At 43.4% G+C, this 27,871-nt stretch overlaps 1 protein-coding gene across 8 annotated transcripts in view; it reads left to right on the forward strand.

The window, feature by feature from the left end:
• Positions 1 to 27,871, forward strand: part of NUP214 (nucleoporin 214) — a 77,030-nt gene that overhangs the window by 26,090 nt on the left and 23,069 nt on the right. For 4 of the 8 annotated variants that reach the window (XM_043530676.1, XM_043530677.1, XM_043530679.1 and 1 more), the window contains 9 exons: positions 1,896 to 1,999; positions 2,561 to 2,743; positions 3,454 to 3,539; positions 3,652 to 3,735; positions 6,606 to 6,851; positions 7,969 to 8,130; positions 10,208 to 10,352; positions 19,956 to 20,031; positions 20,866 to 20,974. In XM_043530676.1, the coding sequence (XP_043386611.1) occupies positions 1,896 to 1,999; positions 2,561 to 2,743; positions 3,454 to 3,539; positions 3,652 to 3,735; positions 6,606 to 6,851; positions 7,969 to 8,130; positions 10,208 to 10,352; positions 19,956 to 20,031; positions 20,866 to 20,974 (1,195 nt within the window). The remainder of the gene's footprint in view (positions 1 to 1,895; positions 2,000 to 2,560; positions 2,744 to 3,453; positions 3,540 to 3,651; positions 3,736 to 6,605; positions 6,852 to 7,968; positions 8,131 to 10,207; positions 10,353 to 19,955; positions 20,032 to 20,865; positions 20,975 to 27,871) is intronic. The other 4 variants (XM_007061048.4, XM_007061049.4, XM_027823418.3 and 1 more) reach the window with 2 other exon arrangements.

Consider the following 27,871-nt stretch of genomic DNA (forward strand, 5'->3'; position numbering starts at 1 on the left):
CTGATCATAGAAGCGGCATCTGTGGGGCTCTGACCCAGAGCCACCATTTGCCTCCGTTGTTTTGTAGTAGGCTTGCCTGAGCTCCTTAACTTTCACGCGGCACTGGTGTGTCCCTGGTGTAGCCTCTCTCCACCATGCCCTGTGTGATTTTGGCATAAATTAGCATTTCTTCTTTTTGATCGGAGTTCTGCCTGCACAAATTCTTTTCCCCATACAGCAAGCAGATCCAGTGTCTCCCCTTGGCTCCATGCTGGAGCTCGTTTGCGATTCTGGGACTGCATGGTCACCTGTGCTGCTGACTGCACAGGAAATGAAATTCAGAAGTTCCTGGGGCTTTTCCTGTGTACCTGGCTAGTGCATCAGAGTTGAAAGTGTTGTCCAGAGCGGTCACATTGGAGCACTCTGGGATAACTCCCGGAAGCCAATACCGTCGAATTGCACAATGCTGCATCTGCACTACCCCAAATTCAACCCAAGAAGGTCAATTTTTAGCACTACTCCCCTCGTTGGGGAGGAGTACAGCCGTCGATTTTAAGAGCCCTTTAAGTTGACGGAACAGAGTTGGTTGTGTAGCTGCGTTGCTTATAAAATTGACCTAACGCAGCTAAATTCGACCTAACCCCGTAGCGTAGACCAGGGCTCAATGTATAACCCTGGGTCAGCAGCAGAGCTGGACTCAGTTTCATGTTGGCCTGGTCTGTCTTACTAGAGCCTTGTGTTAATCTTAAAACCAGTTACAATGGAATCCTGTCACAGGCATAGATTTTTGGCATCCCATCTCATTTTGATATTTATATTTAAATGGGCACTCTTGAAATCAGTAAAACTAAACTTCCCATTGCATGCACCTCCAATGCACAAAGGCAGAGTTCTACTAGGCATTTTCATGCTGTGGCATGTGAGAAGAATGAAGGCAGGGCGAAGGATAGTTTTACATTTGGTGCACTAGACTGGGACTAGAGATGTCTGGGTTCTGTTGTCAGATACGCTAATGAACTCTGTGGCCTTGGGCTAGTCACTTTAATATCCCATGTGCCTCAGTGCTTTATCTGTAATGTGAAGATAGTGGGTGTTGGGAGGAGAGGTTCTTAAGTGCTTGGGAAGAGCTCAGATCCTTGAGTGATTGGGGCGGGGCCACATGAGTACCTAGAAAACAGAACTTGAAATTTTTGATCACTTTGCTGGTTTCTAAAGGTAATGTAAACTAGGGACAAGCACATCATCAGTAGGAAATGGCTCTAGAAAAGTGAGGTTTGATCTGTGTAATACTTAGCATTTGTAACACACTTCATCTTGAACACTTTGCACTGGTAGAGAGCAGGAAGCTGAGGTACAGAAGTTGGCTTGCTCAAGGGCAGACAGTAAGCTAGTGACAGATTTGATTAGTAAAAGAGTTCCACTGTATAGGGTTCTGCCATTCTGATTTAGATTTTCTAGATGTGAACATATAAGAGTGTCCTGCGTGACTTCTATTTTGGTTCTTTTACAGGGTCTTTAATTTACTTCATTGGATTTAAGATTCCCATAGAGCAGTGGTTCCCAAACTTGTTCCACCGCTTGTGCCGAGAAAGCTCCTGACGGGACGGAACGGTTTGTTTACCTGCTGCGTCCGCAGGTTTGGCCGATCGCGGCTCCCAGCGGCCACAGTTCGCTGCTCCAGGCCAATGGGAGCTGCTGGAAGCGGCACGGGCCGAGGGACTTACTGGCTGCCACTTCCAGAAGCTCCCCTTGGCCTGGAGCAGTGAACCGCGGCTACTGGGAGCCGCGATCGGCCGAACCTGCGAACGTGGCAGATAAACAAACTGCCAGGGGCTTTCCCTGCACAAGTGGCAGAACAAGTTTGGGAACGACTGCCGTAGAGAATTGAAAGATGACATTTTTTTTCTCTTTGGTAGGAAATTAGACGCTTACACCAGTATGTGAAGTTTGCTGTTCAGGATGTGAATGATGTTCTGGATTTGGAGTGGGACCGGCATCTGGAACAGAAAAAAACCCAAAAGTAAGTGAGTGAAATTGGAATAGAAAATTACTTGGTGTCTAAGGAGCATACTAATGAATTAGGAATAGGACATTAATAAATAGACAAAAGGCATTTTATGATTACCACTCCAAAACTTTTTCAAAGAGTTTGTGAACAACATTTGACTGAGTCATTTTTGCCTGTATTTAAAAGTTCAGACTGCGGACTATTTAACTGTGACTGACTTTGCTAGATGCTTTCCAGCAAATTCTCTACATGCTGCAAATTCCACTTTCCGAAATGCCTGTAAAATACGCTTTGTACGCACTAAACATATCCAGGGGAGACTGGTAATGAAGCCCTTTTGTTGAACAAGTACCTACATGTTAAATTAATAAACTTGCAGTGTACTACAAAGAGAAATACACAACTGACCTGTGCTGCCTTGATATTCAAACCAAAATGTGGTTTGGGGGCTGAAGTCGTCTGAAGTCAGTAGATGAAATAAAACCAGTTTTCTGTGTATGTATGCACATGCACTTGCAGCTAGGTGTCTAATGGTCTTCTCATCTTTTCCTGTTTGTTTCTTCTTGTTTCCAGGCGCCTGATTGTTCCTGAGCGAGAGACTTTGTTTAACACACTTGCTAATAATCGTGAAATAATTAATCAGCAGAGGAAGAGGCTGAATCACCTGGTGGACAGCCTGCAGCAGCTCCGCTTATATAATCAGACTTCTCAATGGAGTATGCCCAGTGACACGTCTTCTCTTAGCAGTTCTCAAAGGTATGTGTAATATTTGGAGGTTGTAGCAAGAAGTGTATTGAGTTAAGTCTCTTCCCAATAGTAATGTATGAAAGTGCATGTCCAAAACAGACTTAATAATCATGCTTTGTAGATATAATTGAGTGTAGAGATGTTGGGGAGAGGGGGGGAATCCTCAAAAATGAGCACTGGCTGTAAATATGCAAATTCTGCTCACCAGTAACACAGGTGCTCCTCAAATAGGCGTGAAAATTAATTCTGTTGTATTTTGTGATAGTTTGTTTTAATATATCGGTGTGTCTCTCTATGAAAGATGGGCTCTCACAGAAATGAAAACTCTGAAAATGTAGCCTCAAAAATGATCTACCATTGTCATGTCTCATGAGGACTACAATAGAATTTTAATTTAGGACGAGGGAATTTATTAGCCATTTGATTTTTTTTCCATAAGTAACTTAAGGTCTTGGTGCATGCATTTAAATATTGCAACATCTAAAGAGGTTATGGTGGCATTCAGCAATGGCTGTTGTAAAGCAGTGTCATTGAGGCATATGCAGATAGACAATCCTGTATCCTTTAGCCCTTCCAGGTGAGTTGGGCATCAAATTATGGTGTTTCCACATGAGCCTGTGGTTCCTTCTCATTCCCATACAGCTGCTTATGTGGGGCAGATATATGGCTATTCCTCTTGCAGGACCTGTCTTTTGTTTCACGGCTCTGTCTTGTTTCAGCTTTGACAGTGACCTTGAGAGCCTGCGCAGTGCCTTGGTGAAAACTACCTTGGAATCGTATGCCAAGCCTCTGCCAAAAGCACCTGGTAACTCATTGTTCTGTGTTTTTTTTTTTTCCCCACCTGCACATTCTAAAAATGACTTTTAACTGAATCTCCATGGTTTCTATAGACTAATGATTTTTTCTCCATTTTGCAGCTAAATTGTCCCCAGTTAAACAGGCACAGCTGAGGAATTTCCTAGCCAAGAGGAAGACTCCACCTGTGAGATCCACTGCTCCAGGTAAACCCTTGATACATTAGGAATCTGAAACATGCAAGCCTTCCCACAGAACTTGTTAATATCCTGCCTTATCTGTAGAAGGAAACATTCCCACCATAGCCCCTTGTATTCCTCACTTCCCCAAATAATGTGCTTCTGTGGAACTAGTTCTAGCTAGAAGTTTCCTTTCCCCGCTCAGACTAGACTAATGAATATCTCTTTTATTGGCTTGTCCTCAAAGTTGACCGCCTTATTTTCAGTAACAATAGTGCCATTTGCTAAACAGTTAAGAAAAGGAATCTAAATAGCAAATGGAGGCAAAGTTAAAGGGAATCCCTAATTCTTAACTGTTTTCTTCATAGTAGTGTTGGTTATTTCTGTGTAATGCATCTACAATGCTAAAATACAAAGAAGGCTTTTATAAGCCCTTTCACAAAAATGCAGAGTAAAAACTAGTTGTGAACCATGATCACTCAAAATACTAAATATTTAAAAGTTATTTAAGCTTGAGTAAATTCTAAATATCTCTTTATGGCTGAGTGAGTGAGTTATTTCTAGCACCTGGGAGCTCCAATCATGGACCAGGACCCCTTTGTGCTAGGTTCTGTACAAATACAAACCAAAAAGGTGATCCTTGCTCCGAAGAGCTTACAATCTAAGGCAGTGGTTCTCAAACTTTTGTACTGGTGACCCCTTTCACATAGCAAGCCTCTGAGTGCGACTCCCCCCAAATAAATTAAAAACACTTCTTTTTTTTATATATTTAACACCATTTTAAATGCTGGAGGCAAAGCAGGGTTTGGGGTGGAAGCTGACAGCTCGCAACCCCCCCAAGTAATAACCTTGCAACCCCCTGAGGTGTCCCAACCCCCAGTTTGAGAACCCCTGATCTAAGGCATGGGAAGAGCATCATTAAACTTTCTACTGTACATATATATATGCAACCCCCCCCCCCCCCCCCCCCCCCCCCCCCCCACACACACACACACACACACTATAGCTTTTGCTCATGAGAGAGATTTAAGATGAGTGTCTAGTCTCTTAATCTCAGTGAGCCTTCCAGTCTGAAATCCAGGTTCAGGATTGTTTTAAAATAGGACAGTTTAAAATTAAATGCCTCTTTTCTTGATGTTCTCTAGTTTAATCAAAGTACGTGGCACTCATTTCAGAATCAAACACCAGTAGCTCTTGTTCTGAAGTAGTTATTCAGTGTAAGTCTTGCATATTCAATCACAAAGAACCATTTCTTTACAATAACAGCAGAGAACAATTTGTCATTAAAATCTTGAGGTGGAGGCAGTCAAAGGGTTGCAGGAAGCAGTGGTCTGATAGCAAGTTCCTGCCTCTTTCCTTCCCTCACACTAGGCCTACAGTACTAAGAACCATAAGTATTGTACTTCACTGTTAAAGTCTCAGGTTTGTCAAGGAGATAACCATGTAGCTTGTGAGACAGATATAGATGTGACTGATGAATAACTGTTTCACAATAGTTTCTACATGAGACTGGGAGGAATGATGTGAGGTTGAAGCTTATAATCCTGTGATTAACAAGAAACCTTTAAACTAGATTTTATCTTAAGAATGGTTCTCAGTATCTTAAAGTGTGGAGACACTTGCAGACTCCGTGTTTTGATAACCTGCTGCTCTTTATGCCATTCTTGAAAGTATTGTCTTGGCACCACAGAACTTCCAGAAATAGTGCAACACTGCAGCTTGTTATCATACACACAGACGTCACAGTTACTACAGTTGGCCTTTCCAGTATTTCAGTGTCAATCTCATTGCTCCTACGACCCTCCCGCTGCCATCTCCCTACCTGCATTGCATTTCAGCAGCCAAAACGCTGTCTCGCTGCACACATGGCTGGGGAATTTCAAGCTGCAATTTGGACTGAAACCTGAATCTCGGGATCACAAACAGCTCCTGCACTTTAACCTTTTGGAAACTAGGGTTTTCTCTTGCTTTATCATGAACACTTTGAGAGTTCCAAAGAACTCTTGGCCCACTCATTACTCCACCAGGTGTCACATCACTTGGTGAACATCAAACGCTGAATGCCACTGTGAAAAAAAGTTTTTTTTCACTAAGTGTAACAAATATGGAGATTGAGATGAGTCCTAATTTGCATATTAACAGATCAGTTTCAAGTGTGACCTTCAGATCCGTCGGGCAATTGGGGCAGCCACTAAAAATAAAGGTTTCCATCTGTTATAACCACAGTGGGTGGCTTTTCGGATGGGTGGCTCCTATGACTCAGAACAATGGTTCTTATGGCATTGGGAAGCCTTGGAATGTCACCTGCTCCAATGTAGTTTTTGAATCAGTCTCAATATCCCAATATTTGGGGGTTGTTGGCACCCAGGCTCCTAAGAGAAGAACCCCAACGGCCCTGTGTGCCTTGGAAGTGTATCGGCGGTTCATATTAGACCATGTGAGTTAAGAGCATTTATGGGGTCCCTGATGTCATTGTACGAAAAGTGTCTTCAGAATCTCTCTCCCTTATTTTAGACACTTTTGACCTCCTTTCATTTTTGTTCCTATGGCCAAAAAATGTCCATTGACAATGACCACACTGGTAACTTTCAAACATGTAATGTTTCTCATTTGTTTCTTCCATAAACAACATCTCTCCCAATTAGTTATAAGAATATAACAAAGTAGCCCTTATTTTTAAATTTGAAAGGATCAGGAGATTGCATGTTACCGTAATGTAATGCCTGGCCACACAGCATGTGGTGCCAGAGTTGAGAAGTTAGCTTCTGCACTATGAAGTTAAAATGAGACAGTTAAAAAGTTTTATAGACATGGTGTTTCTATCCTAGCCATTGAGATTAAATAGCACCCTCATTGGCTTTGGATGACAAAATAATGTGGCTCTTCTCCAATTGCAGCCAGTCTCTCCCGATCAGCCTTCTTGTCTCTGAGGTATTATGAAGATTTGGATGAAGTCAGCTCAACATCCTCCATTTCCCAGTCACTGGAGAATGAGGATTCACAGGTCGTAGAGCAGGAAGAGGAAGCTGCTCCAGTCCAAGTCCCCCGACATGCTCCTGTAGTCCGTACTCCCTCTATTCAGCCTGGTCTAATGGCACAGTCTCCACCATTTGGTAAACCTCATCTCACAATGGGCACTTTAAGTGAGTAGATTTTGGAACTGCATTCCCCTTCTTGTTTATGACCTTGTTGATGTGTTTAATCTCTACAGTGCTTGTCATAACTTCAGTTCTAGGTGAAATGAGTTTGTGGTGTCTGTCTTCATGTTGCCAAATCTCCAAGAACAATGAACAGTACAGAATTATAGCCCCCTTGAACTCAGGCCACTAGTGTTGAAGTAACATTGGAAACTTTATTGTGCTTTTCCTATAGCCTGGGCCATTTAGATCAAGACTGAGAAATTCAACTAAGATTATCTTATCTATTGGCTAGAGGACAGGAGGGAAAGTCAAGATGCCTGCCTTTTGCCACTAATGTGTGACTTTGGGCAAGTTACTTGACCTTCTTGTGCCTCAGGTTCCGCAACAGTAAAAACGGATGAACCTTTTTGAGCCATAAATATGAATTCTTACATGGGAGATGGCCCTGCGGCTCAAATGTGCATATTGAGGGCCTCAGTTTGTAGCTTTGTGTCTAACTTCTGCTTTCAACTGGTGTGGCCAGGTTTAACACTTGGCATCCCAGTGTCTGACAGTAAGGTGACTACTGGTGTGTGTTCGGTTTCTCTCCACACCCAGAAGAGTTGTGCTCACTTCTGTAGGGATCCTCTAAGTGATCAAGCAAGATGCCCAGTAGACATGACTATAAGGACAGACTGAGAAACAGCCACCCAATATGTCCATGCTTTTATGTGACTGCCTACATCTGGTAGCTGATTGAGAAGGTGTTTTTTCGGCAGATGACATTCTGATTGATTGATTGTTAAGGTTTATTAAGGAATTAATGTAGGAACTGGGTTATGTTTTTCCAAAGGAAGTAAGATTAAGGGTTGGCAATTTGACCCACCCTGCATGCTGAAAAGATAGCTGATTAGGACTCCACCACTTGCAGTTCATCAAATCTGGCAATGTTCACTTTCCCATAACTTCTAATGAATTGCTAGTTGCTTGACTGTTGTAAATTAGTCTTGTCTAACTATATGAGGATTCAGCGGGAACAGGTATATAGTGTATTGCTTTTAAAGAGTCAGTACATTCTAGTAGGGGCTTTTGAGTCTCCCTTGTTCATGGGAGTTCAATGAACTGTATTTTTTTTTTTTAGTGCCTACATCTTCAAGCAGAATCGTTCCACAAGGGGCAGATAGCACAATGCTTGCAACAAAGACTGTGAAACATGGGGCCCCTGCTCCCACTGTCACCGTCCCAGCACCACAAGCAGCTGCTGCAGCAGCATTGAGAAGACAGATGGCTAGCCAGACTCCAGGTAAAACTAATGTTAACTGACTAAAATCTGGGCATTTCTACACGTGTGGTGTTTTCATTTATTTATGTAGTGAGTGCATTTAATAGACTTTTAATGCCTTTGAGGGTAAGAAACCATTGCCCTTGGCATGAGCCAAGTCTGATACATACAGGATCTGTATATTCCCCACACAATGCTGCCAATGGGCTCTTCTCTCTTATTTGAACTCTCAGGAAAAAAATGCCTGAAGAATCAACATCCAGGGCTACTTAATATTCATTTTAATCTATGCAGAAACACAGGAGTTGATGACTGTATATCAGGGGTGGCCAACCTGTGGCTCCGGAGCCACATGTGGCTCTTCAGAAGTTAATATGCGGCTCCTTGTATAGGCATCGACTCTGGGGCTGGAGCTACAGGTGCCAACTTTCCAGTGTGCCAGGGGGTGCTCACTGCTCAACCCCTGGCTCTGCCACAGGCTCTGCGCCCACTCCACCCCTTCCCACGCCCTCCCCTGAGCCTGCTGTGCCCTCCCTCCTCCGCCCCCTCCCCCCACCAGAGCCTCCTGCACTCCATGAAACAGCTGTTTGGGAAGTACGGGGAGGCGCTGATTGGCAGGGCTGCCAGTGGGCGGGGTGGGAAGCTGATGACGTATTACTGTGGTTCTTTGGCAATGTACACTGGTAAATTCTGGCTCCTTCTCAGGTGCAGGTTGGCCACGCCTGCTATATATCTTCAAAAACTAACATTACGATCATCTGATATACATAAGCCCCGAGGAATTCCTGATAGTTGACTATTGCACAACTGAAATAATAATCAATCTATATGTAAAAATCCTCCATGATTAATGAAAGGTAAAAGGAAAAGATGTGTTGCCCATTCTAATAGTTGTTCACCATGTTAGTTACATTAAAAGATATATATTTTAAAACAGTTTAATATTAATATTAAAGGAACACTTTAGGTTCAGGTAGGTTAGTCCTTAGATCTGGCTGTGGGGTTTTAAAAGACCTTAATAGAAAAATCTCCATATATGAGGGGTGTTTTTTTTTGTTTTTGCTTGGATTTACACATCCCTTGTAGCACCCAATCATTGCAGGAAATAATAAAATTCAGCTACATACAAAAAGGAAACTGACTGGTCTGTCTTGCTTGTCCAAGGTGAGTGGAACTGCAAAAAGCAGATGGACAGCATGAATACTGGAAAAGTAAATTAGGCATTTAAAATTCTTTTTTTATTAATCTTAGAAGTTTAATAAGGGAAAGGGGGGAAAAAAGAGCAAGGTAAGAGATTTGTGTTAAGTATGACTTACTCTCTATAAATCTCTCAATGCAAAATACAGTAATTCCAAATATTACAGAATCCAGTAAACTGGATTGTATTATGTAAATTGGAGTAATACAAAGTAATCTAACTAATTTACGATACGTAATTCTAAACAGTAATTACAGTCTAAATTTATAGTAAAGTTTATATGACATTGCCAGCACAAACTGACACACACAATTACTTTTAATACCTAGGACTAATATTTGAACATACTCACGTTTTGCATATACACAAACACAGAGCATGCATTTATGTGGCCAAAATAGCAATCATGCACACTCAATAGGTATTTCTATATTTGCCATTCTTTCACCGTATAATTGTGGCACCTTAATATAGACTTTTATTCTCCACTGAAAGATTTTTTGGCGGGAGGGGATGAGAGCAAGGAAAGGGATATGATCATAATCGCAGTTCCAAGGATAAAATGGCCAGAATTCTGAATTGCAATCAGGAGATCTGTCAAGTATTTATACCAGTTATCACACCAGTTATTAATGTCCTTCATGCATAGTTGTCAAAAATTCTCTATATATCTTAGATGTGCTCTCATAAATCACAAGTTTTCTAATCCGCAATAAATTACTCATATCAAATTTGAGCCAAATCCATGGTTTCTGCTGATCTGAATAGATCAGGAGTTCCCTTGTAGCTAGTGTACTGCAGATTCCCTCCCTGTCCTCCCAAGTGTACATAGGTGGTGGTCTAGTTAAGAAGCTACTCTTCTGGATACTTGTATAATCCATGTGCAATGGAATATTTCAGCTAATTGGTGGGATTCATCTCTGTTCACTCTTAAAGCAGTGAGCACCTCCTTGACTGAATCAACTCTAAAGAACGTCCCTCAGGTGGTGAACGTGCGAGAACTGAAGAACAATGCCTCAGCCCCTGCTGTTTCTGCGGTAATAGGGTGCGTGAACGATTTTCCTTTCTCTACATTCTGATATATTCCTTTAATTAGCCCTTGCAATAAGGTTCATCTGCCAGTAGGGGGCAGTATTACTGTTTCATATAATCTGAACCTGTTGAAGCGGAAGTGTTTTGGGGAGTAATGCAGGAATGAACAGCTGCTCCTTGCTGTTTTGTTAGCACACAGGTCTTGCTGGGGAGAGGTGGTGGGTACTGTCCTCCCCGAGTTGTTCAAGGACATACTACATGATTTGGCTAAACAGGAAATTTCCAGTGTCTGGTTTAGAGTCCTGATAATCTAGGCTAGTGGATCAGTATTAAATTCGTTATTCATTATTAGGTTGTATGTAAATATAAAATATGTTGGTACATCCCCTTTCTGTTATGGTTCTAGATCCTATGTTTTGCTAATGCAAACTCTGGATCCTATTACCTCAGTGGCGAGCTTGAAACTTTGCTATCTGGTCCCCACTTCCCAGTTACTAGTATTTTTGCATGTATCCTCTACTTTTGAGTGGGGAAAATGCACCCATCTGCAACTGACTGGGTGTCTGTGTGTTTGAGCTGTCCAGCTGCTCTCCTGTTTATTCCCTCTGCCATAGAAAACATCTGCTCTGTAGTTTACTTCTCTAATGCCATGCCCCTGGGTCCCTGCCCTGAAGGATTAAGTTTATACTCCAGCTTCTCTGATAACTTGCATTGTTAGAATTTCTTCACAGTATAAAACCCTTGATATATCAAGGATTAAATATTAATTTGGGGCAGAGCTCCCCAGAAATATATCCAGATGCTAGGCTGTCTTGCTCAACAGAAACCCACGAATATGTGCTCACTGTTTAATTTACAATTTATCAAGCAGTTCTGACTTCCCTATGAGTTTAACTGAAACTGTTGGCCTTCCCATACTCCACAGCCAGCTGCCAACTCAGGTCATTCCAGGCAGTGCCGCCAGCCAGAAAACTAATTCTTTTCTCTGTCGGTAATGACCTTGAAATCTTGTTTTCTGTGATGGTTTAAACCAAGAGAAATGAATGATTTTTTTTTAAAAGTGAGGGAGGAGAGATTTCCACTGAAAAGTATTAGAGGAGTAAAGGATTATGCTGTCTTCCTACCATGATAAAACAAAGAAAAAAGAAAAGAAAAAAGGTATTACAAAGAGATAAATTCACCATTTGCTTCCAGTGTAAATTGTCTGGAATTGCAAATGCTTTATCCTGGACAATGGTGTGCATTGGACATGCGCCTCTTGGAACTATTTCAGTTTGCCACTTCTGGATTTCATGTATTTTGTATTCCTCTTTTTGATGGAGAAGGGAAAGCAGTATTATTTTGAAGTAGCTTATCAGAATGCCTTGGAAAAGGTGTTTTCTAATGGTGAGCATCAGTTGTTGCTTACCTCTGGGAGTCCAGCTTGGAGGGTCTATGCTTGGAGAAGGTTCAGAAGTTCCTTAGTATTTCATTTTCCCTAAAAGCAACTACCTTCCTCTGAGACAGTACTTTCTTGAAGAGCTGTAGACTACCAAATAACGGTGCCCAGAACTCCTGCCAAAAGCCAAATTGGGATGAGCCTGTGGAAGTGATCTCTACATGGTTTGTTTGTTGCATGTTCTGTGCCAAAAAATTAAAAATTCTGCACCCAATATTGCAAAATTCTGCATATTTTATTTGTCAAAACACATTATAATCACACCAGTTTCAATTATTATTTTGGGTAACTTATTTCAAAATACCTGTCAGCAAGTATGTCTGTAACAATACAGACAACAAAAAAAGATTCAGGAAATATTTTTTGACCAATAGATTCCTTACTAGGCATATTATTACTCAGAGTTCTGTATTAATTCATTTAAACTACAATACAGAACCATATTTCCTGCACCCGTCAGACGCAGTGCAAAGGCTTGGGGGAGTCGGGGGTAATGGAGGAGCTGAGGGAGAGGGAAGTAATTCCAGGGAAGGAGCCTGGGTGTGAACCTGGAGGGTTGTTGGGTATGGGTGGGAAAAATATGGAACAGTTTTTTCGGGGGGTGGGGAGGGATTGTTAAGCGAGCTTCCTCCACGCAGACCCTGGCTGACCCCTAGCCTCTTCCATTCAGTCAGGCACATCTGCCCCTGTCCCCATGTGTCCTTGCACCCCGTGTCCACGTGTCCCTCCATCCCCACTCAGACACCCACTCCCTGGCCCCCATATGTCCCTGCGTCCCCTCCCCCGTCCCTAAGTGTCTCTGTGCCCCCATTCAGCTGTGCCCGTTCCCCATGTAGCCCTGCACCCCTTCCCCCCTGTCCTTATGTGTCCGTGTCCCCACTCAGCCATCCCCTTCCCCCATCCCCATGTGGCCCTGCAGCTTCTTCCCACCGTGGCCTTGTGCCTCCACTCATGTTCTGGCTTCCCCCACTAGCCCTTATGAACCCCAGTCTGACCCCCAGCAGCCCCATGCTGTCTGTCTCCTGACCTGACCCGACAGGCATTGTGAAGAAGGCACTGCAGGCTGTTTCTCTTCCCTAGCTGGCTGGGAGTGGCTGCTGTGTTCTAGCGCCACAGTACCCTCTGGTGGGGAAAAGGCAGAATTGCAGCAACTTTCCAGACAAAGTTATTTTCTGCTGAGGCTGGCCAGGAGCGGCTGCTCTGTTCTAGCGCCATAGCGCCCTCTTGTGCGCAAAAGGTGGAATGGCAGCAACTTTCCGGCAGAAGCTATTTTCTACAACAACAAAATTAAAAATGTGTGGCACATTATTTATGCACGTGTGCAGTGGCACAGAATTCCCCCAGGAGTGAAACTATATCTGAACTGTATTGCCTCAATGATCATCTCACTCACCGTTATGCAGCCTTGTTAGAAGTGCTATATCCAAAATGAACAATCGATGCACATCTTGGATGAGTGTTAACTTGAACTCTGATATAACTATTTTAGCTTCAAATAGTTTTAGACTTGCAGTATCCATCTGTATCTAATTCATGGGGTGCCATATACCTTTATATTTCAAAGGCTTTTAGAGCCTTATTGTATAAATGACCTCATAAAAGTGTACCATCTAAAAAAAAATCTACCAAATAGAACCCATGGTAGCCAGTCACATTGATTACTAAATAAAGAGCATCCATCCAGCAAAGTTGTCAGTTTTTGCTACTTCAGGCTTCCTGTTTCTCTCTTGCAACAGCAGCACCTTCTCTGGGTTGTTGAGCTGCAATGATTTCTAGTCATTATCTAGTCAGGTGTTCTGTGGCCTGTAGTTAAACAAGTTGGTGGCCTCAGTCCAGTTGTTAGTGTGTGGTTGATCTCCTCGCCAAAAAAACCAAAGGGCATCTCCACAGTTGGAACCAGACTTTCCTTTGTTAATAGTTTCATCAGAAGAGCTAAGGATTGAAGGAGCTTGAAGACCAAATTTTCCTCTCAGAGAGGTGACCCCTTCAGAACAGTCCTGAAGCATTGTGGGACTGTGTGCGGAAGCTTGCCCCCCCTCTGCCTGTATTTACCTGCTCTGTGCTTTGCCTTCAATCTGGCACCTTTATAATAAATATCCTATATATCTATTACACCAACATTCATCAGACCAAGCGAGCGTAGCTACACTGAGTGAGTAGAAATCATATTCTAATAAAACATCAATGGCTCACTATCATTTCCCCTTTGGGAAGAACTTTTTTGGCAAATGTTAAGGTCATGAGTTGCACAAAATCATTTACATGGAGATGATACACTTATACCTTTCTCTGATTTTAAAAGTAATTTAAGTTCTTACTGCAAAGAGTAAGTCACTGAAATGTCTTCAGTGATATCTGGATGTAATTTGACAACGGAACAGAGAAATGTACAAATTGAGATGATCTCTATACATAAATCTGTGATTGAAATTGGTTTGGAAAACCTTCATGAATATAGAAGGTAATAGCTGACAAATCTGATCTGGCTTTTACTTCGACGCATTACGACAGCATTCTGCTCCTGTATGCTGACATTCTGTACTGCTCCGGTAGAAGGAGCAGGAAGGCTGAATCAGTGAGTCTTTTTATTCTCTTAATTTCTTTATATATTATAACAAAGAACATCCAGCACCACACAGTGAGGCTGCATCTTTATCACTAGGTTCTAATTTGTCACCACAAAACTTCAAGATATAGTTTTGAGCAATGATACACAAGATGTCTGCCTTATACTTGATATGTGCTATGTAACCAGAGTGCCTTCAATGAGTCAACATTATCTAGTGGCAGACTTTTGTTTGGCGCTCTGTCACTGTGAGACCTTGAGCAAGTTACTAACCCCTCTGCCTCAGTTTCCTCATCTGTGCAGTGGGCACAATATTTTGTGAAGCACTTTGAGACCCTCTGAAAAAAGGTGGTCTGTATATTTTTTTTAAGTGGACTTGTTTCATGAAATCATAGCAGATATCTTTAACTTTTTTTAATCTAAAGTATTCAAGGACCTTTAGATTCTTGTTTTATGTTTGCTTTAAATTTAAAGTGTTTAGTCTGTAGCTATTTTAACATAAAGTTTAAACAGACCTAGTAAGAGGAGAGGCTTAACGCATTCAGTGAAGTGAGTTCAGGTCGTGAGCAGGAGGAGAGAATATGAATGTCCTGGTCGGTAGCAGTCAGAGAAATTGGAGTTTATAAGATGGACTAGATCAGGTGTATAATAGACCTTTGTAATTTAAGAGTTCCTTTTGTATGGGGATATGTGGTTGTTTGTAGCCAATAGGAGGCAGAAGAAGCTAGAAGTGAAAGTTTTTATGGCTGTAGCATAGTGTTTGAGTAAGTTAACTGTCCATGTAGCAGAAGTAATCCTGCTTTGCTGATGAAAGTTGGCTTTCACTGCGGGGGTTCATATCTGCACTGGCTTTGGAAATTGTCACTTTTCTTGACCAGCTGATACCAGTGACTGAAAGTGACAAGGGAAAGTGCATTCTCTGGTGCTGCTTGAGAGGATGCTTCAAACTACTTTTTGCTGTATTTTGCATCATGATGATAAAAGTTAGTTAAGGGTTTCCAGGACTGACGTGTGTGTATTATATATCTCAACTTTGGATTCTGCAGACATGGGATCAAAAAAGCCTCTAGCAGCTGAGAACTCTCCCTTGTCTCAAAACTCAGTACCTGACACTTTCTGGTGTATTATACTTTAGAGTTCTTTTTTTATAAGGGGTTTGGGACCAGGAGGGCTCTTAAGAAGCTGAATATTTCAGTCACACCCTGTCACCTGTTGAATCTCCTAGCTGTTTACTCTGTAGCCCTTCTCCCCTGCTTTTGTCTCTTCCTTCTGTATTTCTCCTGGAACATCCTCCTATGTTAAATGTGAGTCTAGGGCCCAGCTTCTGTTCAGAGCCCCTGCACAGCCCTTAGTTGAATTTCCGTATGCTTCTAGTATGCAATACTCTGGAACCCTCCAGTGTTGGGAGCACCCCAGACACAAGCACTTGCCAGACCATGCAACAATTCAGCTAGAAAGATATCTGCTGCCTGCACTGAGAGCCTCTTTGCCCTCTGCTCCAGCAGGTGGCTTTCAGCCAAGAGACTTCATGCTGAGGGTTTCCCCCAGCAGCACCTCTCTCTGCCGAAGGCCCCCTGCAGAAGCAGAAGGCACAGAGGGAGGCTCTGAGCCCCGGCAACAGTGGCAGCGTAAGACGCAAACCCATTGATAAGACACAGGTGACCTTTAAGCCTAGTTTAATAGTCTCTTAATTAGGAAAACAAAAAAGGCTGTTGATTAAAGAATTTTCCCAAACACTCGTGGCTCCCCAAAGGAGCAGCAACTCCACTGCCAGTAGAATTGCCACAACTGTTGATTTAGGGACATAAGTCTAGGGGAGAAGGTCCAGAGAACCCTCTTCCTCCCTGTCCCTGTAAAAAGCTGATTTGGGAAGGCGAACTTTAATTGACACATTTGCTATTTAGTAAAACTCCACAGATCTGTTTCTCTAGCAAGTGACTGTCTCCTCTAGCTGACCATGAAGTGTTTAGAAATCAAGTATTTGAGCTGTGTGTGAATGTTCCAGTTCTCTGATTTCTTGGAGAAAGGAATTGTATTTGTATTGCAACTCACATAAGCTAGCTTCGTGTCTCCAAGCATGTCCTGCTTTGTTCCTCCAGCTTGCCTCGGGCATCTGCAGGCCCTGGCAGTCCCTGAAACTCACTCGTTTTCTCTCTTGTAACATTGATTATTGTGCGTGGGAGAGAGCAGTGCTATGTACTGCACTCAGAGCATTCCTAGAGGAGAACTGCTTTGGGTAGTTCAACAGCAGGAATACAGCTCTGCTGCACCTTCAGGGAACACCGGAATGAAATTATGGGGATGTCTCATCTTCCTGATTTGTATTTCTGAAGAGTCTTTATACTCTTATTTTGCCAGTCATTGCTCGTTAATACCCCACCTGTAATGAGAAGTGAGATCAAGGGGTTATTGCAAAGGTCTGTGCGTTAGATTCCTGAGTTCTGTTCCCAGTCCCGCCACAGATTTCTTGTGATCTTGGGCAAGCTGCATAACTGTCGTGCTTTTATAGTCATCTGTGAAATGTGTGTAATGCTCACTTGCTTCCAGAGGTATGATTAGGCTTAATGTTCAAAAGTGCTTTCAGATCCTGGGATGAAAGAATGCTAGGAGTGTGTTATGACTGTAAGTGGGTCTGAGGTTGAATCCTGCCTTTTCCCATCTCCCCTGCATTCTGTACATAATCTAGTTTGTGTGGAAATGAACTGAACTTGGTGTACACATCTTTTGGAGCTGTGCATTAGTCAAGTGGGCTTTAGATAGGGCTTTTGGCAGGTAAATTGTTTGTGCAAGAGCTTTCAAGTTATCACCTATAGGAAACTACCATGGCGTTTCCACCTGGGATCTTGCATATTGTGTTGATGACAAGCAAATAAGTTCTGTTGCCAGTACACTGATTCTGAGTATTGAAATGGCAATCCCCTGTGCTCAATGTATTCGTGACCTGTAGGAATCTGTGTGATATTTACCAAATCTAGCCTTCAGGCATGGTACTGGCTTTTCCCCTTCATTATTGGGTTTCAAATTTTATTGACACTTGGCTCGGGGTGTGCTGATGGTATGTAGAGCTGAAGGTAAAACATCTGTGGAGATATCGGTCACGGTGCACCCTGTACAGGCTGGTTACAACTCCTTGCATAGCTTGTTCTCATTCAGTTCAGGAATGTGGGGTGCCCTTCCCTGAAGCTTCAGTAGCAGTCTGGTTATAATACATCTGAATGGTTGTCGTTCTGGCGGGTGGGGAGGGAGTGTGTGGTGGTCCTGAGAGGGCGCGTGCAGAATGATGATGTCACATCAGACTTAGACATTTGATTCAGTATTAGAAATGCATGACATCGCCTTGGCTTGAGATAAAAGGGCTTTGTTCCTGACTGGCAGGCAGACATGGTCTGAATCTTAAGACTAGCTTGTGCCTTGAGGATTGGAGGAGAGCATTCAGGATATGGGGCATTACTGTTACAGTGTAATGCACTGTGTGTAACAGTCTGCAGACAGAGGGATCTGGATGAAAAAGATCCTTGCTAACCAGAGGATCTAAAATATTTGTCTAGAAGCCGTCTCATTAACGAGTACAGTTCTGCTAAATAACCTCAGATGTTGGATGCACTGTGTGGCACAAGACTGAAGTGCCTTTAATCACTTGATGGATGGGCATATGGTAGAACCAGAAATGCTGTTTGTGTTTAGTACAAACACTAATGACTTATTTTCTAGGCTGTGGGATGTCTGCAGTGGGCAGGCGTTCTCCTGAGGAGACTTGGCTATAGCTTCTGCCACCTCCTCCACACCGCCACCCCCTCCACACCACCACCCTTCGCACTAGTCAGTGCTGCCCTGAACATGGGCTGCAGAGGGACATGAAGCACCCTTCCAGGAGCACCACTGCATGCCTCTAGAGCCACTAGATAGGGTTAATTCTGGCTGGTGCAGCTTTCGCAGAGTACATCTTCGTGCATGTGAGAAGTGCTGAATTGAGGGTTCTAAGAAGTGAAGCCATCTGTCCACACCAATGCCCTACTGCCTTGCTGTGGAGGGACCACCCGCTGGATTGCTAGAGAGCACTTCACTCTTCCTGCCCTTTTAATTCTTAGCCTCTCTGAGGGTGTCAAGTATGATTTGAATGTGGACTCCAGATTACTAAAAACTGTACTGAAATCGCCAACTCATTGCACATAGACCACTGAACTTTTGTCAGTTGTAATGACTTGCCATAACAAACATGCCCTGGACTTGAAAAAGTAGCTTAACAGGGAGAGACTCTCATCCAGTTACCAATGCCATGGGGGTATCTATTCATTCTCTCTACACCCAGGGACCTTGAGCATCTTGTGATGTTTCTTATCACCTCCCTTCCTCTAATATTGAGCATTCGCTAATGCTAGTCAGTTGCTGAAATTGTTGTTGGGATAGCTGGGCAGAGGGCTATTCCAGTGTGTGCAACACGGGGAGCTTTCGTTGCTGGTAGGGAAGGACCTGCGATTAGTGCCAGTCTTTTTTTAAAGCATCAAATCCTAGTCAAGCTTCCCCTCCCCTCCCCTACAATAAAAAGGCAAATGGCTGTGAGAAATCGTTCTTGTGTGTACTCATCCCATTCCCTTGGGATGTTAGGAAAATTCTGAGAGTTTTCCATGTGACTGACTGACACGCTTCTGATTAGGGTGTGGGAGTTGGAGTGGTGTAGTAGTTACAGCACTTTTGAGACCCAGATTTGATTTCTGCCTGGAGAGGAGGACTTCTGAATCTTGGTCTGTCTCATAGTGGAGAGAGAACAGTTTTTTACAGAGCACCTGTCACTGGTTTAGATGTGGGGAAAACAGGTCATTATAAGGTTTTTTCCTTACTGCTTTCTTCTAAAACCTATGTTATTGGACCAAATGGACCACTAATGGGAGGAGTTCCTGTGACTCGATGGCAATTCCCATGTTCTAATAATTAGAGCTATAATGTGACACACAGTGGGAGCTAGGTTTCATCCCAGTAATAGTTGCCTTCCACTAATGATTGCCCATGGGCTCAGAAGTACAGTTTATAAAGCAAGTTAAGCTTTCATATCACCCTAACCAAGCAATCACATTATCAGTCACAGATTAACCAGGCCACTACCCTTTCTCACTAGTTCACTGTTTGTACAACTTTGAAGCCAAAGTGCAGGGGTTTTTTTCCACATTTTTGTCTCCTTTTGTTCATCGCTTATGAGAATTATGTATATTTGTATCCAGTTCCAGGCTCTGGAATGTGTGGAAAGCCTCTTGCCTTTTTATGCCTGGTGTATAACATGCACAATCCCCTGACCTGCTGATTCTTTCTTCAATTCCCTGTTGAAATAGAGAGGGGTTCACTACCGTCTCTTCAGTGACATAAATGGGTGTGAAGGAGACTTGATCACTTAAGTCTAGAGCTTTAGGCACATTTGCAGCCACGCTCTGTTAAATGGGGCTTATTCATTTAAGAGGTTTATTCCATAATCTGATTTGTTCATTGGGTTTTGTTAGAATCACGTGTTCAGAATCTTTGCTGTCAGTGCTGTACTGGACTTCTCAAAAGTCGATGCTTTGGGGAGAGACCTGCTTCTAAATTAGCCTTTCATTAAATCTTTATTTTATTTTATTTTAAAGATCTTCCGTACCTCAGTCTGCAGCCCAAGCCGTCCACCAAGTTTTGGCTACCGTTGCTACAAATCAAGCCAAGCAGGTATCTCTTGATATTTACCTTTTACCTATTAAGCACTGTGCCAGGCAGATGCTGTACCACTCTCAGTTTCTGCTGCTGTTGAATAGGTTGTCTTGCAGTCCCGTTCTACAATCTCTATCTGGCATTCCTTTCAAACTCCTGCTTAATCTGTGACCCTGACTGGATAGTGCCAGACATATCTGTATTATGTCTCTTAACTCTACTGCTTTCGTTTTGTTTTTGAAAATAGCTTGCCGGCTGCAAGTGGCCATGGTCTTACTGTAGCATCAGGACTGGCTGGTCAGTCTGAAACTAACAGTGAGGGAGATAGTGTTAACTGAGTTAACGGACGCTCCAAGTTGATGCAAAAACAGAGGCTGGTGGTGAAATCAGGGGAAAGAATAATTCTCCGCATCCAGTATTTTCCATAAAACCTTTTCAACGGGGGGATTCGATTTTACTACAGGTTAATGGTCATCCACATCCCCAAACCATTAACGTTGTCAGTCTTTGTTCAGGAGAGCCTCAGAACTGCAGTAACAGAGGTTTGCTGGGCTAGACTGGAGACTCATTGGACGAGTTGAGTGTGGACTGTCTATTGAGTTTTGTAGAGCTATGTGTGGTCTCACAACTGTAATAGGAAGGGGTATGCTGCAGATTAGGACAAGATGCATTGCTAGTGTTGGCAGGTGCTTTGGCCAGCTTCTCCTAGTTTTATCTAGATATAGTGCTCCTTTCCTTTTTTGACACCAAATCCAGCTCCAAAATCACAGAGTAACTTCAAAAAAAAGTTTTTTCAATTATACGCTCGTGCAGTGACGTAATATTTACATTAAGTGGTGTTTGTATTTTTAGGGGTCTCTAACCAGCTCACTTAAGGCACAGTCTTCACCTGTATCTGCATCCATACCATGTACCATCACTACTACAGCTGGTCAAATATCAGCGGGCAACAAAATCTCAGGTCAGTTGTCATTTCTATTGAGATGGAAACAAAAATGGGAGAAGGCCCGTCCTTCAGAGCATAGGGGAAAAAAATCAAGACACTGATTCAGCTTCTGTTGACTGCCTCTTACTATTTCAGTCTAGAGAGAGAGGTTTAAAAGCAAAGGTACAAAAAATAAATGGAACAGCTGCTCAAAACTCAACCCATCCACATGGTTTTTGTCTAAAATTCTGCCTTGAAAAAGTTCCTTTTTCATTCTGGAACCAAGGTAACTACACGTAATATTTAGCTTGTGTGTTCCCTTTAAATGTTTGAAGTATCTGAACTGGACACTGGTGTATTTAAAAAAAATCAGTTAAAACGGAAGCCTGTTTCGGGCTTGAAAGCGCGGTACGCTTACCTGCACTCTGGAATTTTCATTGCACTGTAGCAGCATCCACACGAGATGATTTTGTGGCAAGCTGTTGAACTGTAGATTCACACCGTGGCTTGCCATGCAGTAACTTACTATGTAGGCAAGCTCTTAGATTGTGTAAAGGATTTCCACTGAAGTGCCACAATGACATCCTTGTCTAGAGGTAACAGTAATACTGTCCACTATTCATTTCTGAATTTGTGGTATTAACCAGAATAACCCATGTTAGGCAGTCGATAAGTTACCTATTTAAGGGCTACTGCAGACCTCCTTACAATGAGTTGCTACACCAATGGTTTGAAATATGATCAAAAATACACACAAGAATGTTTAAGAGATCAATGTTAACTTCTACTGTGATTATGTAGAGTTTGGAATTGCCCACACGTCTTTATACAATAGTCGTTTGCTGCCTTCAAAGTGAAGATACACGTGAATGGACTTTGTTATTCCACGACTAAGACCTGGTGTACACTAGAAACTTAGGTCTACATAAGCCATGTTAAGTCGATCTAATAATGTATGTGTCTAGACTACCGAGTCCCTTCCACCGTTAAGTGGCCTGTAAAGTCAACTTCTATACTCCACCTCCGTGAGAGGTGTAGTGCTTGATTCAACATCCACGGGTTGACATGAGGATAGTGTAGACACTGCGTTGTGTAATTCGAATGAATTGGCCTCCAGGAGGTGTCTTACAGTGCTCTGCTGTGACCGCTCTGGAGAGCACTTTCCACTCCACTGCATGTCAGGTACACAGGAAGCAGCCACTCCCCTGTTAAAGCCCTGGGAACTTTTGATTTTTCATTTCCTATTTGATCAGCATGGAGAGCTCGCCAGCATAGCTGATCATGGAGACTCAAGGCTGCAAACGCGCTCCAGCATGGAGTACACAGGAGGTGTGGATCTTATTGCTGTGTGGGGAGAAGAGTCTGTACAGGCAGAGCTCCAATCCAGCAGAAGAAACTCTGACATCTGTGTCAAGATCATGCGGGGCATAGGGGATATAGTGCGGGGCATGGGGGAGAAGGGCTACACCAGGGACACGCAGCAGTGCCACGTGAAAATAAAGAAGCTTCTGCAGGTGTACCAGGAGACAAGGGAGGCGAACAGTCGTTCTGGTTCTGCCCCACAGCTTTTATGAGGAGCTGCATGCGATTCTCAGCGGTGACCCCACCACGACCCCAAAACACTCCGTAGATCCCTCACAAGAGACCCAGGATGCAAAAACGAGGAGGACATTGATGAAGAGAAGGAGGAGAATGTGAGGCAGGCAAGTGGAGGATCCATTCTCCCAGACAGCCAAGAACTGTTTTTAACCCTGGAGCCCATCCCTGAGCAGGACCAGTTGACGGCAGAGCGTGATGCTGGGGAAGGCGCCTCTGGTGAGTCCACATTTCCAGTCAAACTGTCGGGGTTACATGCTGCTATTTTTTATGTTTAATCTGAACACAAAAATAAGTGTAGTGGGTATCGGTGGCCACTCCAGCTGTGCAGAGGGTGCTGTCCGAAAAAGACTGTTTATGTGCGTGGGGATGGCCTGGGAATCCTCCCTGGAGATCTGTAGGAAGCTTTCATGGAGGTACTCTGCAATCCTTTGCAGAAAGTTTCTGGAAAGGTCTGCCTTATTTCATCCACGACGGTAGGACACTTTCCCATGCCACTCCAGTATTAACTCTGCAGCACGCAGCATTGCCGCATAAGGACCTGTTCTGTATCCAGACGCTTGCAGCCTCTGCTCCCTTGCTGCGTCTGTTACCCTCAGGAGAGTGATATCGCATAGGGTCACCTAGGGGAAACGGAGGAAGTTTTCGATGCTAGCCCTTAAACCGCAAACAATTCAACTGTAATCCACCCCCCCCCCCCCCCCGTTTGGTGAAATATGGGTCTCACAACCACTCTTTCCCAAACATGCCATGGTTGTAGTTGGAAGGGATCACTGTGTTGCAAGCAGCGCTGGAAAAAAAAAAAGGGGGAGGGGGGGAGGTGACTTCCTGTTTCTCCCTTACCACCCCCCCGACCCATAAAATAGTTTTTTTGTTTGTTTGTTTTTTGTTTTTTAACAAAGTATTTGGGGGGCTCTACCCTGGTCCCTGTCCTCAAGCACCATCCAGGTTGCTAGGGGGAAAGGGGCCTTTTCTCAAGTTCCAACCTGTGATCCCAAGGATGTCTTCACAAAAGCAGCAGCACAAGACCTCTTGCCCATGCCTCATGGCCTTACTCACCATGGCTGGAGCAGCAAACCGATGCTTGCAATAGCCAGTGGCTTGCAGTGAAGTGTATTGCAGGGTGTTGTTTTGTTCAAAAAAAAAAAAAGAAAAAGAAAAAATTAACCTTGCACCAGAAACAATGCATGCACTGTCAATGCTACCCTTGTGCGTTGCATTCCTTGCAGCTGAAACCTTGTCCATTGGCCCATCCTCCACACCGGGACAGAGACTTTTCCAGATTAGAAGGCAGAAAAAAGAAGATTCGGGAGGACATGTTCAATAGGTTAATGCGTGCCTTCGAGAGTGGCAAGACAGAGCTCAGAGCATGGAGGATTACAGTGTCCGAGGACCTGGTCATGGACAGGGAGGACAGAAGAGCATGCAGGGAACAAGAGCGTGCCATGTAGGAAGAGATGCTGCAGATTTTGAAGGAGCAATCAGACATGTTGAGGCGTCTGGCTGAGGTTCAGAAAAGGCAGCTGGATGCTAGAGTCCCTCTGCAGCCTATGCTGAACCTGCTGCCATCATTGCCCAGTTCTACATCCTCCTCCCCAAAATGTTCTATTTGGCGGGGTGGGGCGGGGAGAGGGAGTTTGGTATCCCTTGCACTCAATACCAGGGGAGGGTACAAGGACCAGAAGGCGCCCATTCCCACACCTTTGATTGTTGTTGCAGTGCATCCATAAGCAAGCTTTCCTTTTTCTCCCCAGTGTTATGAGCCCTTTTGCCCCAGGTTCTTACTTTTCTTTGCTGTCTGTGTGCATAATAAAACTTAACGGATTGAGGAGAAAAGGCGCTCTATTCATTCAACACATGGTGGTTGGTGGGGGTGGAGTTTACAGGGGAGAAAATGCAATGGAGGGGACAGTTTGGTAAGGAATACCACAGATAAGTGTCACATTACTCTGGCTCATTGCTGAAACTGGTTTTCAAAGCCTCATGGAGACGCAGAGCCCCTTGATGTGCTCTTCTTATTGCCCTGGTGTGTGGCTGCTCAAAATTGGCTGCCAAACGATCTGACTGAACCCCATCCCACCAGAAACTTTTCTCCCTTTGTTTCACAGATATTATGGAGCACACAGCAGGCAGCAATAACAATGGGGATATTGCTTTCACTGAGGTCAAACCTAGTAAGCAAACAGTGCCAGCGACCTTTTAAACGTCCAAAGGCACATTCTACCATCATTCTGCACTTGCTCAGCCTATGGTTGAACTGGTCCTTACTACTGTCCAGGCTGCTTGTGTACGACTTCATGAGCCATGGGAGTAAGGAGTAGGCTAGGTCTCCCAGGATCATGATTGGCATTTTAATATCACCAATGATTATTTTGCAATCTGGAAAGAAAGTCCTTGCTTCCAGCTTTCTGAACAGACCTGTGTTCCTAAAGATGCGTGCATCACACACCTTTCCCAACCAACCAACCCATGTTGATGTCTGTGAAACAGCCTCTGTGATCCACCAGCACTTGCAACACCATTGAGAAGTACCCATTTCGGTTTATGTTCTCTTTGGCAAGGTGGTCTGGTGCCGAGATAGGGATATGCGTTCCGTCTATCACCCCATCGCATCAAAACCATCCACTATGTCCTGCACGTTGCCCAGAGTCACTACCCTTTTTATCAAAAGTCTGTTAATGGCCCTGCAAACTTGGATCACAACAGATCCCGCGGTAGACTTACCCACTCCAAATTGATGCCCCACTGATGGGTCTGGCATTGCAAGCTCCCACAGAGCTGTTGCCACTCGCTTCTCAACTGTCAGAGCAGCTCTCGCTTTAGTTTTGCTGCTCTTCAGGGCTGGGGAGTGCTCTTCACACAGTTTCTGGGAAATGACCGTACACATTCGAAAGTTCTGCAGCCACTGCTCACCATCCCATAGCTGCATAACGATGTGGTCCCACCAGTCGGTGCTTGTTTCCCAGGCCCAGAAACGACATTCAGCCATGTCAAGGTGATGCCTGACTGTTGCCATCAACTGTAAATTGCTCTGCTCTGTGTTCCAGCAGAGCTGCTTGCATGGCATCACATTGTTCCACATGGCAGCTCCTGTATCGGCTGTGTAAATACTGCAGGATAAGGCGCAGGGTGTTTGTATTGCTCACAACAACAGTGTACAACTGAGCGCAGTCCATGCTTATTATGCTATGGTGTCCACGCAGGCACCCAGGCTTACGAAAAAGGCTTGGTTTGTTTGCTGTTGATTTCAGGGAGGGAGGGAGGTAAGTGCATAATGGGAGGCTAATGCCATATTCCCATAACCACCCGCGCCAATGTTTTGGTCCCATAAGACATTGCAAGCCCAACCCAAAATTCCAGTCAGCTCCGTGCACTGTGTGATAGCTTCCCATAGTACAGTGCTCCGTGCGTCAATGCAAGCCCTGCTAATGAGGATGCACTCTGACGACCCAATGAGCATAGCGTGAACACGCAGGATCGACTTGCTTAAATCGGAGGCTCAATGTCAACTTACATAAAGTCAACTGAACTTTGTCGTGTAGATATGGCCTAAGACTGAAGAAGTGATGGATAATAGGTGGGCATTAATCTATTCTACTGTAGCTGCCTAGTTCAACCATCCTGTATGGTATATAGGCCAAAAGAGGAACCTGGCAAGCAGTTGGCACATAGCACTCTGACACCTGGAACTTGGCAGTTCTGGGTTAGTTATTAGAAAATAAGACACTGCTATTTCATTGCAAATGGCTTTAAATAGTAGTTGAATATACTTCAGCATGAATTAATCACTAATCCATTTGACTGCACCGTTGGTTTTCTGTGACTTCTGAGGTTTGTGCTCAGATGTGATCAAAGGGACTGTCAAACATTTTCTCCCTCCAGGCTCTTCTGGCTTTTGCATATCAGTTTGGGGATACTCCAGAGACTGTTAATAAGCCTTGTTTTTCAGTGCACAGCTAAATAATGTCTAGAAATCTATATGAAGGGACTGCTAGGAGAATTATGAAATATGGTGTAGAAAAGGGATTCATGGAGTAGGAAGAAGAATCTATTGCAGAAAAGTCCCCACAAGGTTACTTGTCTCCTGCATTATTCAGTTCAACATTTTTTCTGTAGTAAAAAATAGATAAAAGTAAATAACTAGATAAGTGTTTGCATGCTTGCAAAGATTAGGATTAGAGTGAGCCTTCTGAGTGGAGCAAGACGTTTTTCTGAAGTCACACCAGACTAGTATCCCTGTCTGCTCTTCCGTTGTTTCCAGTGGCTTCTCAATAGCAGCTCTGGCTTCTCCATTTTCTTGGTGCCAAGGGGATTCAAAATAAGGAGCCATCTTGCTCTTAAGAAAAAAAGGTTGAGAGCAGTTAAACCCCAACCCTCTTCCCCCCCAAGTTTTTTGTTTTGGGAGGGGGTTGGATCTAGGTTCATCAAGTAGCAAGAGCCTGTAGTGTCTGAAAAGTCAGTATTTAGAAGATATATCTCTTTTTGTTAGGCAGATCACCTAGTAGTCATCCTTTATCGCCATAAACAAAAATACCTCAAACTATAGTATCACTCAAGATTGTTCAGTTACACGTAGCTTGAGAATTCCAAATTAGTGCCCCTTTTCCCTCTAACAAAATGTAAAATGGAATGGGGCTGAGAAGATTAAGAATTACAGTAATGCTTGCTTGTTTCACTGTATAAAGAAAAGAGGAAATCAGTGGTGGCAGGAGGAGTTATCTTCATGCATGTGTTAGATAGCAGTGCTTGAAATGGGTATGGGTTTTTATAAAACCTCTTGCATAAATTTCTGAAATCCATCACATCGTTGATACTCATGAAATATTCCCTTTAATCCATAGATGTAGGTTGCTTCTTAATCAGAGAATAGAGCCAATAGAAGTAGTCAGGAACCACATTTTACATAACAAAACAATACTTTAAAAAAGAACACGAGCCTCTTAAAATGTTAGTTGAAAATGTCAGATGTTGAATTTGATAGTACCTTCTCTGTATTTGAACACTGGTTGTTATGGTGATGGTTTCAGGAGGGAACACTGTCAAGGATCTCTTGGTAGATTTTGTTTGCTCTATAATCTTTATTTTATGAGAGAATGTGACCATTAACTTCGCTCCTAGTCAAATACAAATTATTGCTTCAGTTGTGTTAAATAATGGTTCAAATGATCTGCAGTCTTGCACTAGTAGCATTAATACTTTTATGTATAAGTGTCAAGCAAATAAAATAAAACTGAAATGCACTTTCTGAGGATATGATGTTAGAATTTTGCAAGACTTTTGTTTTCTGTTGTTTCCAGTTTGTGCAATAGGACACAATGTGTGTTTGTGAACTGCTCT

The sequence above is a fragment of the Chelonia mydas genome, chromosome 16, assembly GCF_015237465.2.
Source record: "Chelonia mydas isolate rCheMyd1 chromosome 16, rCheMyd1.pri.v2, whole genome shotgun sequence".
NCBI classification, from domain to species: domain Eukaryota; kingdom Metazoa; phylum Chordata; order Testudines; family Cheloniidae; genus Chelonia; species Chelonia mydas.